At 60.1% G+C, this 14557-nt stretch overlaps 1 protein-coding gene across 1 annotated transcript; it reads right to left on the bottom strand.

The window, feature by feature from the left end:
* Positions 1 to 394: 394 nt before the first annotated feature.
* Positions 395 to 13306, bottom strand: TMEM179 (transmembrane protein 179). Its single transcript, XM_032179868.3, has 4 exons — positions 12894 to 13306; positions 5136 to 5273; positions 3441 to 3519; positions 395 to 1937 (listed from the first exon to the last, which is right to left on the bottom strand). Exons 1-4 carry the CDS (start codon positions 13196 to 13198, stop codon positions 1758 to 1760), a joined length of 702 nt encoding a protein of 233 aa, XP_032035759.2. The 5' UTR covers positions 13199 to 13306; the 3' UTR covers positions 395 to 1757.
* Positions 13307 to 14557: the final 1251 nt, after the last annotated feature.

Genomic DNA, 14557 nt, shown 5'->3' with positions numbered 1-14557 from the left:
GCAGGAGCCCATGGGAGGGGCAGAGGGGCTGTCCACACAGCACCCATGGCTCCCATCATGCACACAATGCTCACAGGCACATGCACACGCACAGGTGTGCACATGCTCACATGCACTTACTCATGCTGCACACACTGCAGACACACCTGCCTAGGCACTCACACCTACACATTCCTCCTCACACATACATGCACACTCATGTCACAGGTAGTCACACCCTCACACTCACTCACATCCTCCCAGGCACACTCACAATCAAGCCTTCACATGCACAACAGTCACACCCTCACATGCAGTCACACCCACATGCACACTCATGCACACTCATATCCTCCCATGCACTTGCACATGCAGTCACACATTCGCACTCTCACATGCACACAGTCACACTCTCATGCACACTCAGTCACACCATCACATGCACAAGTCACACCTGCACTGTCACACCCACACATGCACTCAGTCACACCCGCACATGCCGTCACACCCTTTTATATGCACACTCAGTCACACCATCACATGCACAAGTGACACCCTCATATGCAGTCACACCCTCACATGCAGTCACACCCTCATATGCATTCACACCCTCACATGCAGTCACACCCTCACATGCACACTCATATCCTCCCATGCAGTCACACACGCACATGCAGTCACACATTCACACTCACATGCACACAGTCACACCCTCTCGTGCACACTCAGTCACACCTTCACATGCAGTCACACCTGCACTGTCACACCCACACATGCACACTCAGTCACATCCTCTCATGCACTCAGTCACACCTTCACATGCACAGTCACACCTGCACTGTCACACCCACACATGCACACTCAGTCATATCCTCTCATGCACTCAGTCACACCTTCACATGCACAGTTACACCTGCACTGTCACACCCACACATGCACACTCAGTCACATCCTCTCATGCACTCACATACACAATCACACCCTCCCATGCACAAAGGCACTCACAATCACATCCTCCCACACCCACCCACACACAGACCCCTGCCATGGCTCCTGGAGTAGTCCTCTGTGTGGTGCGTGCGCCCCCGAAATCCCCAACCAGATGATGCCCCCCACTCTGTGGAGCTCAGATTACCACTTCCCTGACCCTCAGCCAAGCACAGACAGGACCCGCACACAGTGAAGTGAACTCACAGGCCTCAGAAGCCTCCCTGAGCCTGGCCACAGGGTCTCCCAGGCCTTTGGCACCCACCCAGGAGGAGGACTCAGCCGGGGAAGGGGCCAACCTGGGGCCAGAGGCTGGAAGGCGCCGTGAGCTCCTCCCCACACATAGCCTCTGCCTGGATGGCAGAATTCATGCAGAATTCGTTCAGGGCTCAGTGACGTCTGGCCACCCCTGGGCCAGCTGGCACGGAGACAGCATCCGGCCAGGGTTGGGGGAGACAAGCTGGACGCCCTCCACACAGGCTGGCCAGTCAGGTCCTGCTGCGACAGCCACGGGGCCCTGTGCGAGGCCTGGAGGTGCCCCCCGCCCCCGCCCCATACCCATAGTCTCTCTGCACCATCCTCATCAGGGAGCCGGCACCCACCCAGTCCACTGCTAGGCTCACAGGTGGGCACTGGGGCGCTCGCCTCACTACACGTGGTGTCGAGGGGGCACACGCAGGGCTGCATGTGGTCAGGGCCCAGGCAGAGCCCCCCAGCTGCTTCCCCAGGCAGGCCCGTGCCCCCGAGCGCAGCAGGGAGGTCAGGGGCCAGCTCCCCTGCCCGCGCCGTGCCTAAATGACGGCGCTCTTCTCCTCTTGGAAGGAGGTGCGTGGGGACGGCCGGGCCAGCAGCAGCTCCTTCTCGTGGATCAGGCTGTCCAGCAGGTCCTCCTGACGGTAGTTGTGGTAGACCTTCAGGAAGGCCAGCGTGGTGATGGCCAGCCAGGCCAGCCATGAGGCCCAGAGGCCAAACTGCACAGAGGGCAGGGGCAGGATCAGAGGCCGTTGGGGGTCCGCTGTCAGTGCAACCCCCTCCCACCGGTCCCCAGGCTCTGCTCTGCAGGGAAAGGACGGGACTCAGAGGAAGGAGGAGGCCGGGGACACGGGGCAGGGCCAGCTCCCGAAGACCCTGCCCAAGATCAAGCTCCTGAGCTCCTTCCTGCAGCCGGCATCGTTTTCCAGCACCTGCGGCCCTCCCGGAACCCACAGGTGCGAAAGCCCTGGGCACTGAGACCCACCCTCACTCCAGGCCGACCAGAGGCCCTGAGAAGGGACAGTGGCCAGTGGCGAGTGCTTTCTGCTCCAGCAGCTCAGGCCCGTCGGCTCTAAGGAGGGCGGGTAAACAGCGGAGGCTCCTCCAACCACCGGAATAAATTGACCTTTAGCCGCTGTTTCCAAACAGTTGAAGGAGAAACAATTTAATCAGAACCAGGCCTGAGCCACATTAAGCTGATTCTCATTTGAGCGTATTTGTCATCAAACTGCACTCACACCTTAATCCAATTGGCACAAATTAGGCCTGAGGCCTCTTGCAGTCACTAAATTTGCATGAAGCTGTCTTTGACAGATCCAGTTCATCTCAGCAAAGAGCATTCAGGCCCACCCATGTCCAGCACCCTTGGAGGGCTCCTGGCCAGGAGAAGCGTCCTCAGGCCAGCCACGGCCAGCAAGGGCCTTCAGAGGCCAGTCTGGGGTCCGGAACTGGACCTGAAGCTGGCAGGCCCTGATCAGTGCTGGCAGGAGCCAGGTGTCTGGTCTCAGCCACCCCCACCCGGCACCCCTCATCTGCGTCATCTCTGTCTGGGGCACACCTGCAGATTTGAAGGGGCAAACCCAATTCCAGGGTTCCCCCTCCGGCCCTCACGGACCACTGATGTGTCCCCACATGTCTGCATTTCAGCAAATAGCATCCCTCAGAGCGGGGGCCACCATGGCCCCCCACCAAGTCTCCTAGGGGGTGGGCGACGCAGCTTATACAAGGGCAGGGTGGCAAACCTGAATTCACAAATGGGATCCCCTGTCTCCTTCCTTGGACTCTGTATCAGCTTCCCCCTGGCTAGGGGACGTCTCTAAGCCTCCAACTCTGATCTGAACAGGACCACCTAGCGCCAGCACCAAAGTCCAAAGCCCTTGTCCCTACACTGGACCCCAAGGATCTGATGCCTGGTTTTGTTTCTGGCACCACCTCCCCCCACACCCGTACACTTCCCACCCCAGACCCCAGGGCCTTGCCACTTCCTGATTCTAACTCACTGTGGCCATCTCCTCCCCAAACGCACCTACAAAAGCCCAGCTCTCCCCTACCTCCTGCAGGAAGCCTTCCCGACTGCTCCCACTGCCTGGTCCCGTTGCTAACTACCTAATCTACACAGGAGCCTGCCTCCTCCTCTGGATGGGGAGAGCTCAGCAAATGTCCAGCAGTAAATGGCCCCCTCCCAGCATTGCAAGCCTCCCTTCCTGCCCACAGCCCCCTACCTGGGCAATTGCAAACTGATCGTAGAAGGCGGAGTTGTCCACGCCCAGCTCCAAGTCGATGTCCTGGAGCTCTTCACAGCTAAAACAGCAGAACGTAGGGTGGAAGGTGACCACCAGGACAGCCAGTGCGGGACATGGCTGAGCCGCTGGCCAGAGAGCCACGAGGTTTGCCCTACAATGGTTGGGGGGGGGGGGCAGCAGGGAGTCTCTGGGGACACCACGGAGGGTTAGCCTCGGTGCCTCCTCCATGGAGCAGGACAGCCTTCAGGGAAGGAAACCTCCAGGCCCCTCCCTGTCCTCACCCTGGACGGCCAGAAGACGCCAGCTCGGCCTCTGCTCTCCCAGACCCTCTGCCTCCCACGCCCCACACTCTGAGGATCACCAGGTCTCAGAGGCAGGAGATGCAGGGCTGCCTCAGCCAGACAGAGATGCAGGTGGCGTCCCAGCAACGCTGCCCAGAAGCTCTGCGCCCATCACAGAGGCATCTGTGGAAGCAGTGGGCGTCAGAGGGCCCGGGAGTGAGCCAGGCCTGGACTCCCGGTAGGTGTCCTGCACCCCCAACATAAAACGTGAAGCCAGGACACACTGACAGGAGCAGGGTGCCAGAGAGAGGGGGCCCAGCGGCCCCAAATCCCTGGAGGGGCTGAAGGGCTGGAAACAGTGTCCGTGAGGCCAAGGAAACTTTGTGTGTCTACCAGAGGTTGCCCACACTCTCAGGAAGCAGGTGGCCCAAGCCAGCAGGCAGAGCTGGGACAGTGCAGGATGAGGCACAGGGCACAGCTCAGCACAGGAGGCCCGGCAGGGCCACACACCCAGGTGCTCACACTTCCTCTGGTTCGTGCCCCAGGTACCCTAGGTTGGAGGCACGGAACAGACAGGCAGGGAGCCCCTTGGGCTCTGCTGCCATCTATTGCAGATGCTGGGGTTTCAGGTCTGGGTTTGCTTAAAGGAAGAATGTGGAAACTCTGGAGGGTTCCTGTCTTCCAGGGTTTTGGCCTGGGGCACTGGATGGTGCCCCTCAGGGCTGGGTATCCCACTGTGGAGGGGCAGGCAGTCACCGTGCTCCACTCTGGGGCCCCCCACAAGCCAGAAGATGCCCCTGCTAAGATCCCAGAGGGACCACCGTGGCTCAAAGGCCTCCATCCCCAACCTACCTGGGAGCTGACCCTCACCCTGCCAGAAGCTTCTTCTGCTCTTGTTCTTCACCATCCCTGTCCCCTCCACCATCTTCCAAACCCTCCAGCATGGGGACCAAAGCCCTGAGCCTAATGCTCCCTGGGCTCTCCCATGCAGCCAGCACAGAAGCCCCAAGGTCTCCGGCTGTGTGGCCACACCGAGCCTCCCAGGACCCGGGGCCATGCTGCACGGGATCTGTCATCCAAGCCCTGGTGGCAAGGACGGGGCATCTGGAGTCTCTGACCACTCGGAGCCACCCCCAGCCGCATCCAGCCCTAGGGATGATCGCTCGTGTGTGACGTGTGATGCTGCCAGCTCCTACAGCGGGAAGGTGTCTGACATTGCGGGGTGGGTCTCAGGGAAGGGGCTGCCCAGGTACGCACAGACAGGGGCACAGTGGGACCAGGGACCGCAGACTCCGGATGGGCTTCATGAGGGAAGATCACCCAGAGCAGGGCAGGGTGTCAAGGGATCTTCCAGGGAGGTGGGCCGGGGCCGAGGCGGGTGGGGTGGGCGCACCTGTGGGGCACGGTGCCCTTCTCGGTGATGGTGTCACACCACATGGTGAAGCCCACGCTGACGATGGTGCTGGCAATGAAGACCAGGAAGACCACGAAGGCGCTGACCAGGAGGTTCAGGAAGGCGGAGAAGAAGGAGCTGCAGCCAGAGACAGAGGGGCAGGCTCACTGGAGGCCACCTCCCGGGCGATCCCCGCCCCCAGGCTGCAGCCAGAGACAGGAGGGGCAGGCTCACTGTTCCCCCTTCCTGCAGTCCCTCGGGCAGCTCCGTGTACCCGCCCTGGGCTGCAGGTCACACCTTCCCAAAGACCCAGGACCTGGAACCCTGGTCCCCACCATTTCATAAAAGAGGCTGCACCCAGGGTGGAAATGAATGACATCCTTCCAAAGCCGCCCAGCCACAGTCACCAGCAACTCTGGCCCAGGTGCTTGTGTCCCCCCAAATCCATATGTTGCAGTCTGCTGAGGGGTTAGAAAATGGGGCCTTTGGGAGGAGAGGAGGTCATGAGGGTGAAGCCTCACGAATGAAATGAGTGCCCTCCTAGAAGAGGCTCCACCGAGCTCCCAGCAGATAAGGACACAGCAAGAGGAACAGGCCCTCAGCAGGCATCGAACCTGGATCCCAGCCTGGATCCCAGACCTCCAGCCTCCGGAAGTGTGAGCAGTAAATGCCTGTTGTTTACAAGCCCCCAGCCTGTGGTGCTGAGAGCAGCCATTCACCCGCAGGTCATCAGCGCGTGGCCTGGACCCCTGGTAGGACTTGCTTGATGGGCTGGCTCTGGTTTATCCATTTAAACTTAAAAGGCCAGGCTGTGATTGGGCCCACCTGCCCAGGGCCAGAGCATGGGGAGCGCAGGAGGCAGGGCCATGAGAAAGGAGCTCGCTCAGGGCTGGGCCACACTGCCCCAGGGGTCTGAGGCCTCTGCCAGGGCGCACACGGCCACGGCTTTCAGAGGATGCTCATGTGTCCTCTCCTGAGGATACCGGGCACGTGGTCGGGACACCCACCCCACCCGGCCCTCCTGCCTGGCCTGCAAACGTCCACCATCTCTGAATTGCTCCATCAAGATTCAAAGTCCCTCAAATGGGCCTGGGGTGGGCTCAGCCTGGAATGCACACGGAGGCTCCAGGGGGGGTAGGGAGAGGGGGTAGGGATAGGGACTGTCCCTCCAGTGGGAGCCCCGAGGGGGGACTTCCTCACGGGCGGACACCAGCACTAGCAGCATGGCTGAGAAGGGGCTGCTCCCGCCTGTCACCTGCCAGCAGGCTCGATGTTAGCCTGCGTGCTGTCAGCACACTGGATCTAAGGGAGGTGACCCACGGAAACAGCTTCACAGTGATCATTTAATAAACAAGGTCTCCCTGGAATCTCAGCCAAGAAAACATCAACGCCACCGTCATCCGAACTCGGCAGCTGCTGCTGAGGCAAAGTGGAGGCCAGCGCATGGTCTGTTCATTCATTCAGCAGGCACTTTCTGAGCACCTGCTCGCCCTGTGCTGGGCACAGAGGGCAACAGTGATACAAAAGACGAAGTCCTGGCCCCGGGAGGTGCCCCAGCCAACGTGCTGAGGATAAACCCAGGCCACAGTGCCCAACTCAGAGCAGGTGGCACCAGGTGCTTTGTAACATCCGGTGCCTCCAAGGAACCTGTCCACTGGCTCCAGCCCCGACCACACTGTTTTGGTGACTGCTGGGCTGACAGCAGAACCACCCCCCAGGAACGGGAGGGCCTGAGCCACCCCAAGGAGTCCCAGACAAGGGGAGAGGACACAGGGACACTCTTAAAGCCATGGGCTGTGACCCCAACAATCACACCAACGAGGGCAGGACCAGCAGGACTCACACACGTATGCGTGGGGGGTGACCGAGCCTCTGCCCGGGCCTCACGGCCAAAGATGGCTGGAGGGTGGTACCGTGCGCCAGTAGACAAGCCACAACCCCCGTCGCGGCGCCACATCCAAAGCTCTCTGAAGACAGAAAGAGCAGCGGCAAAAGTTCGCCGGGATGGGCATGGGGCCATTCTCGGTCCCTCTCTGGTCCAGCGTGCTGTGAGTCTCAGAGCTGTCATACGTGGGACTGGCTCCATCCGCCCTGCCCAAGCCTGAATCACCGTGTGCCAGTGTCTCCCACATGCTCTTCAGAGTGCGTCTCCTTCTCCATTCTCTGTCTGGAGGCTGAAAGGTGTGGACCGTGGCAATGACCCCGTGCCCTCTGGCTTCCGGCTGGGTTTGGGCAATGGGGTTGGGAGGGCGGGAGAGCAAGGTGGGAATTTGCTACCAGGTCCCTCCACTGAAAGTCACTGCTCCTCTCCAGGTGACCCACCCGTCCAAGGGTCCCGTTAGCCAGGGATGGGGACAGTACCACCTCCACTGACCCCAGGAACCCCACAACTTCATCTCTTGTCAACCAGCCCTCCTTCAATTACCCTTCCTTGGGTGAGCCATCTGCTGCTGCTGGGACCCTGAGGACACAGTTCTGAACCCCAAAATCCATCTGGCCTGGGGTTACAAATGAGGGGCCAGGGGCCTATAGTCACAGAGCAGAGCACAGTAAGCCCACCCCACCTCTGCAGTCTTGGACCAGCTGCTCCACCCAAGCCAAGCAGGAGGTGGTGGCGAGGCACGGCCAGGGTCAGCTCCACAGCCAGAGGCAAGGAAGCAAGGGGTCATTGCCATGGTCCACATCTTTCAGCCTCCAGACAGAGAATGGAGAAGGAGACGCACTCTGAAGAGCAGGCGGGAGACACTGGCACACGGTGATTCAGGCTTGGGCAGGGCGGATGGAGCCAGTCCCATGTATGACAGCTCTGAGACTCACCAAACCCGGCCCGCTGGATGGTGCTGGAGTGGGGGCAGGGGACAGCCCCTTGCCAGGCTCCCACGGCACACATCCACCCCTCCACCTGCTGGACAGCCCTCCTGCGGTCCTCCCAGGGACCCGGTCCGGCACCCGGCATTCCTAGACTTCCCTGACAGGCCATCCCAGAGACCTCCCTGGAGGGCCAGGCTGACCACAGTGAAGAGAGGAGGCTGGGGTAGGGCCCGTTGCCCAGTGTCACATCCCAATCCTCCTCGAGAGGGTGGGGCAGCACCCTCCACGTCTACAGTATACGAATTCTAGACAGGCACGTGCACGGCCCAAGCCTCCCTGTGTGGCCGGGCTGACTAAGGGCAAGGTCTCCCCAAAACACCCTGGTGCCTGCAAATACCTGGCCCAGTGCACCTGAGATACGGCAGAGGCTCTGGGCCCAGGCAACCCACTGTCCCCTTCCCACCGCTGAGCATGGGCCACAACACAACCTCCAACAGGCAGAAAAGCCAATTATCTGGAGACTTCAAACATCCAGCCACGTCCCTGTGCAATGGGCCGATTCTGGAGTCTTCTCCCATGACCAGCTCCAGGAGTTCCCCATGAGATAGGGAAGGGACCCCAGGCTGGGGCCGCTGCCGGCTGACAGCCTCGCTCTGCTCCTCTCATTCCTTTCTGGTCGGTTTCCAGGGATCCTGCCCAGGCTGTCCAGGTCGTTGAAGAATTGGATGTGTCCAGAGCATCCCCGGATCCAGCTCGCCAGAGGTCACAGGGCCACCCAGCCCCTCCCTCACCAAGGCCAGGCCAGGACAGTGGTCAGGAACAGGAGCCCAGCACACACAGGGTTAACCCTGTCTCTCTTCACTGCTGCTCAGGGTGCCCTGCCAGGATGTGCCATCTCCATGGTGACCGCTGTCCTGGAAAGCCCAGCAATGTGAAGGCTCAGCGCCGGCACGGGCAGGCAGATGAGTTTAACGCAGCGCCCCTCCGGCCGGCCAACCACAAACTGCTGCCAGCCCACGTGCTCAATGCTCCCTCAGCACAGCCGCCCCAGGCCCACGGCTGCCTCAGCAAACCCTTCTGCCCCGAAATGGCAAGCCCCTCTGAAGCACAGGTGTCATTCCATCCATTCATTCATTCATTCATCCATTCATTCATTCGTTCATTCATTCATTCACTCAGCAGCCTATAATGGAGCATCAAGATGACACCCCTCTGCAAAAAGCTCTCCCCAGACTCTAATTTTCACACTTCTGGGCACGAGCTCTCAGGGTCTGGACTCTGCACAAAAGACACCTCTGTAGGAAGAGGAAGCTGGCACCTGAGACCCAGCCTCTGCTCCACAAGCTCCGGACCTGCCGTGTGCCCCTCAAACAGACCTCAAACAGGCCCTGCCCTCACATTGGCGGGAGGGCAGCTGGGTGGCCCGTGAAGGTGGAGTCCACTTTAGAGGATTAGAGCGTGTGCTGTCCTAACCAGGCCCAGACCTCTAGCGGCCAGAGTCTGATGGGGTCAGTGGGCTCCTCCACGGGCTGGACATCCAGTGGCCGTCGATGGCCCCGAGAGCCCTTGTCCACCACATGAGCTTCCTGTAAAGGCCTGTGTCAGCCCCTTGGCTGGTCCTGAGTCCCCTTTACCTACCCGGCACTTGCTCACCTAGTCTATGCAGCTGGACCAACAATTGAGTTGGAATTGGCTGCTCTATCGCTGGACCCTGCAGACCCAATCTTCCCAGGGGTCCAGAACTTCCTGACACGGCAAGTCTGAAGGGTGGACCTGTTGGCCAGATAACTGAGTGTGCACAGGTATCAGGGCCAGGCGACTGACCACAAGGCAGCAGGCCTCAGGACCCAGGTATCTTTCTGTCAGTCATTCAACAAACATTATCTGGGGACTCCTATGCACCATCCCCTGTGCTCAGCCGTAAGGACACAGAGATGAATAAGGTGCATGTCTGCCTTGGCTTCACCCAGCCGTGGGTCCCCTACGGTGGGGTCCCCTACGGTGGGGACCCATGGCCTGGGATGGCTCTTGAGATTGTTAACCTTCGCCTACAACCAGAACTCAATGGAGTGCTGACATGTTTGACAGATGTCATCGCACAAGCCGTCTGCCAATGCACTGTGCAGTGCATGAGGTGGGGGACAGGTGGCCACATGACCACATGACCTGAGCCACTAATTCGTGATGGTCAAGAAGGACACAGGTACCAGATGTCCCTGGAAAAGAGCAGGCTGGGCGGAGGTCAGTGGTGTGAGGATTGGTGAACCCCTGAACTGAAGCAAAGGGGCTGAACCTGAAATGCTCCACCACAGGCCCCTCCCTGACAGCAGGAGCTGCCCAGACCTGACCTCCAGTGGGGTCAAGGCCATGGTGAGCCTCCACAATGTAGCCCCCCTCGACAACCCTAACCCTCACCCTAACCCCCACAGGCCCTGAGCAAACCAGGTCATCTAAGGCCTCTTAAATCCCATATGGGCCGGTCAGCAGGGCTGCAGCAGAGGCCACACAGCCAGCCTGCATCCCAGCCGGCTCCACCCCTTGGGAGGATGGAATACCACAAAGAGTGCTGGGAAGGCCTGCAGACTCCCCAGGAATCTGTTTTCTGCCTTTGGAAGGAGATGGTGCTGGCAGTTTGCCACGGCTGACAGACAGACACCTTCCATGAGATGGTGAGAGGCAGAGCTGCTGTTACGGCATCCCTGGGTCTGCTGCCCAGTGTGTGCGAAATAGACCATACCCTGTGCGACCTGGACTCCTGTCTTGCAAGCTCTGGGGCTCTTTTCTCCCCTCTCCCTGTCCCCCAGCTTCTGGTGGAACCCCCTATAAAATCTCGCATCACTCTGACCACATAGCTGGGTCCTATCTAGAGAGCCACCCTCTGTCAGCCCCAGCTGGACCATAGGCACCCTGAGGGACACCCAGGAGGCGGGGAAGACGTGCATGAGCAATGAACCAACTGTGGCCCCACCTGGTCTGCATCCTTCACCCTCAGCTTCCCAGACTAAAGGGACCTCAAGCATTGGGAGGCTGACCCTACTCGCTGGCTGTCCCACTCCCTCTTCTCACCATGTCTCATTCAGGGCGGCTTCCACCTGCCTGCCCTGCACGCACAGCATGGACTGGAAAACTCTCAGGTTTGGCAACATGGGTGCAGATGACGTCTCAAGCCTCTTCTTGGGACACCAGCCCTGGAGTGGGCTGAGGGAAGGAGGACGGCTGCACATGGGCAGGACACCACCCTGCGCCCGGCCTGACCCCACCTTGAGCACGGCTCCAGCCACACAATTTGGGCCCATGGCCCCACAGTATCTGGGTCCTCCCAGGCTGACAGCCAGCTTGCTACTGACCCCCATCCAGAACCTTAGTGTCGTGGGTTGAATGGTGTCCCCTGAAAGATATGCCCAAGTCCCACTCCTGGTACCCGTGACTGTGACTTTATTTGGAAATAGCATCTTTGCAGGTGTAATTAAGCTCTGGATCTCAGAATATCTCCCTGAGTTTAGAGTGGGCCCTGAATCCAGTAATTGGTATCCCTGTAAAAAGAGGGAGGACAGAGAAGCAGAGAGAAGACACTCTGTGAGGACAGAGGCAGAGGGTGGTGGGACAAGTGGGTTTAAGTCCAGTTGGCGGAACTGTGCTGCAGCAGCCCCAGCGCGCGCCTACCCACAGGTGCTGGGATTCTCACCCTTCCTCCAGATTTTGCAGCCCCACTCGGCATAGTCCTGGCTCCCTCCCTTCTCCCTGAAGCCCCTCTTCTTCCCCTCTCTGGCCCCTCTCTCAGCCAAAACCAAGCTGTGGCTCACAGGGGGTGGGCAACAGGAGGGCCTCCCCACTCCTGCCACCCGCACCCCTCTGAGCCCTTCTCATCTCCCACCTGCGTGCAGGGAGTGAAAACCTACAACAAAGGATGGGGGTGGGGGCAGAGGAGCCTGGGTTTCTTGAGTGCGCTCCTGGAACCTCTGCAGGATCTCGGGCTGCTCCTGGGCACAGCAGGCCTCCGCCCGGGGAGTGGGAGGGCCCACAGAGGGCATCCACAGAGGGAGTGGGTGGGTTCACAGAAGGGGTGGGTGGGCTCACAGAGGGGGTGGGTGGATTCACAGAGGGGGTGGGTGAGCTCGCAGAATGGGTGGGTGGGTTCACAGAGGGAGTGGGTGGGCTCACAGAGGGAGTGGGTGGGTTCACAGAGGGAGTGGGTGGGTTCACAGAGGGAGTGGGAGGGTTCACAACACCTGCAGAGGGAGTGGGGGGCCCCCAGGGGCCCCCCGGGCACCACTGGCTAAGGGTGCCACCACACCCCCGGTGAACCGGGTTGTATGGGCTCCAGTATCCTGCCGGAGCAGTTAAGAAAAAGAAGAAAATGGAGGCCAGGAGGAGGCAGGCGCTGAGCCCACACGGAACAGCCCTTGCCCTGCCGTCTCTCTCCACGCTCCCCAGCCAAGGCCTGAGCTCGAGGTGGGCCTGGGTGGCTCCCCTCCAGACAGCCGTCTGCCGTCCCTTTCCCGGGGCGATGGTGCCGGGTGGGGCTCCCCAGTATGCCTTGTCACTGGGGCCTGGAGAGCCCAGCGCAAGCCCTAGACCGAGCTGGGAGCTGTCGCCGGTCCTGGCGAGTGTGGCCCGGCTGAGCCCCGCCAGGAAGATCCAGGCCTGCTCGGCGATGACGGTGCAACATCTGCAACCAAGGGGGCCGATGCCCGGAAGTGGGAGGTGATGTGCACTTGGGGAGGGGAGGCACTGGCCTTGTATGCAGGACCGGTGGTCGTCATGGTCCCTGGATGTGTGTGTAGACAAAGGGCGGTCTGCGTGGAGGGGCTGAGGGCGGATTGTTGACATTTGCGGGCCTCGGAGCTGCCTGAGAGACGGAGGGACTCGAGCGCCTCCCTGGGGAGGTGGGTCTGGGGGCGCTGGGGGCATGGAAGGGGCGCCGCGCCGGGAGCGGCCCCCACTTACCCCTCGTGTCCCTTGCAGAGGAAGAAGAGCGTGCGCCAGGCGTGCGCGGCGGCCAGCAGCAGAGACAGGAGGCTGGCGAGCAGGCTGAAGCGGCAGGCGGCCGGCGGGCCCCACTCCTGCACCGTGAAGCCCTCGCGCTCCTGCACCGTGAGGTTGGCGCTCAGCCACATGCCCTCGGTGAAGAGCAGGCAGCGGCCGCGGAAGTCGTGGCCGTTCTCGGACAGCGGGACCACCACCACGAAGCTGAACAGGAAGGCCAAGAAGTAGCAGGCGCACTGCGCGAAAAGGAAATTGTTGAGCGCCATGGCCGGCCGGGGCGAGAGCGGCGGCGGGGAGGCTGCGGGAGGCTGCGCCGGGCGGGGAGGCCGCGGGAGGCTGCGCAGTGGCGGCGCGGGCGGGTCCCGCGCGCCCCTCCCGGGACGCGTGCGCATCGGCCGAGCGCGGGAAGCTCCTGCGGTCAGCACCGCGGACAGCTCCTGGTGCGCGCGGGCCAGGATCCCGGGGTCCAGGGGCTGGTCCCGGCCAAGACAGAGAAGGGCGGCCTGCGGGAGGTGCGGGAATTTTACCAGGTCGGCCTGGGGGGACCGACCCTGTGCCACTAAAGACTGTAGGAGCCACCCGTAAGGGCCTCACACAGGCCGACTCTGGGTCCCCAGTTCCTCATCAGCAAGAAAGAAAGGAGACCAGGAGAGAGAGGGCGGGGCGGGGGGTGTTGGAGGACACCCCCAAGGTGCTCGTAGTGAGGTGTAGGAGTGCGGTTTGCAGTCCAGGCTGAAGTGATTCCTTTGCGGGGGTCCCGGAATGCAACGTATGAGGGGAGGGGCCAGATCGTGGAGGAGTCGGGGTCCAAGGGACTGGGACAGAGGTCATCCTCGGGGAGATGGGGAGGGTGAGGCCGGGTGTGGGCAGCAGGGGGTGGACCGGGAGCTTCTGCAGCGCCAGCCCTCCGCGGGGACGTGTGTTACACTGCCTGACACGGGCAGGACCCTGGAGCTGCATTTGTAAGATAAATAATGGGTGCCCCGAGCGCCTCATTAAGGCATCTTTGCTGAGATGGAAATTGCTGAGGCATTAATTAATAGAATTAATGCATTTTCTAGTTGCCTTTAAGACTAAATCACCTTTAGTCCAATTCCCAGAGTGAGGAAGCCCTAACATTGCTCCTCCTGGTTCAAAATTACATCAGCATTTTTGTTGCAAGCACTAAAAAATCTTTTTGTTTTATTGACTAAGTAATATATGCTCATTTCTTAAGTCAAGTAATAGAGATATGTATACAATAAAATAGAAAGCCTTCTCCTCATCCCCCTCCCCTACCCCATCACACTACCAGGGGTGACCACTTTAATAGCCTGGCATCTATTTTTCTAGACATTTTGCTAAGCACATAAGCACACACACACAATTAACAAAAATGCTTCATACTATACATAGTTTTTTGAAGGCTGATTCTTTTATTCAATAAAATGTCAAGGAGATTATTCCCCGCCTACACATACACCTATTTTGTTCTTTTTAATAACTGCCTAAGACTCCATTATAACGATGATTCCACAATTTGCATAACTATTCCTCTTAAGATGGATGTTTGGTGTCTCCAGTTTTTCCTGTCTCAAATGCTGTCATGTGAACATCCTTGTACACATATGTTTGTGTGCTTGCAC

This window comes from Hylobates moloch, unplaced genomic scaffold (assembly GCF_009828535.3).
Source record: "Hylobates moloch isolate HMO894 unplaced genomic scaffold, HMol_V3 SCAFFOLD_16, whole genome shotgun sequence".
Lineage (NCBI taxonomy): Eukaryota > Metazoa > Chordata > Mammalia > Primates > Hylobatidae > Hylobates > Hylobates moloch.
This window is presented reverse-complemented; position numbering and strand designations above follow the sequence as displayed.

Bases quoted from the DNA above. Each gene is read 5' to 3' on its own strand.
- TMEM179 (XM_032179868.3), bottom strand. From the start codon at position 13,198: ATGGCGCTCAACAATTTCCTTTTCGCGCAGTGCGCCTGCTACTTCTTG. The intron at 3,520-5,135 runs GTGCGCCCACCC...CTGCTGTTTTAG, and splicing joins AAGGGCACCGTGCCCCACAG to CTGTGAAGAGCTCCAGGACA. The intron at 1,938-3,440 runs GTAGGGGGCTGT...CCCTCTGTGCAG, and splicing joins ATCAGTTTGCAATTGCCCAG to TTTGGCCTCTGGGCCTCATG.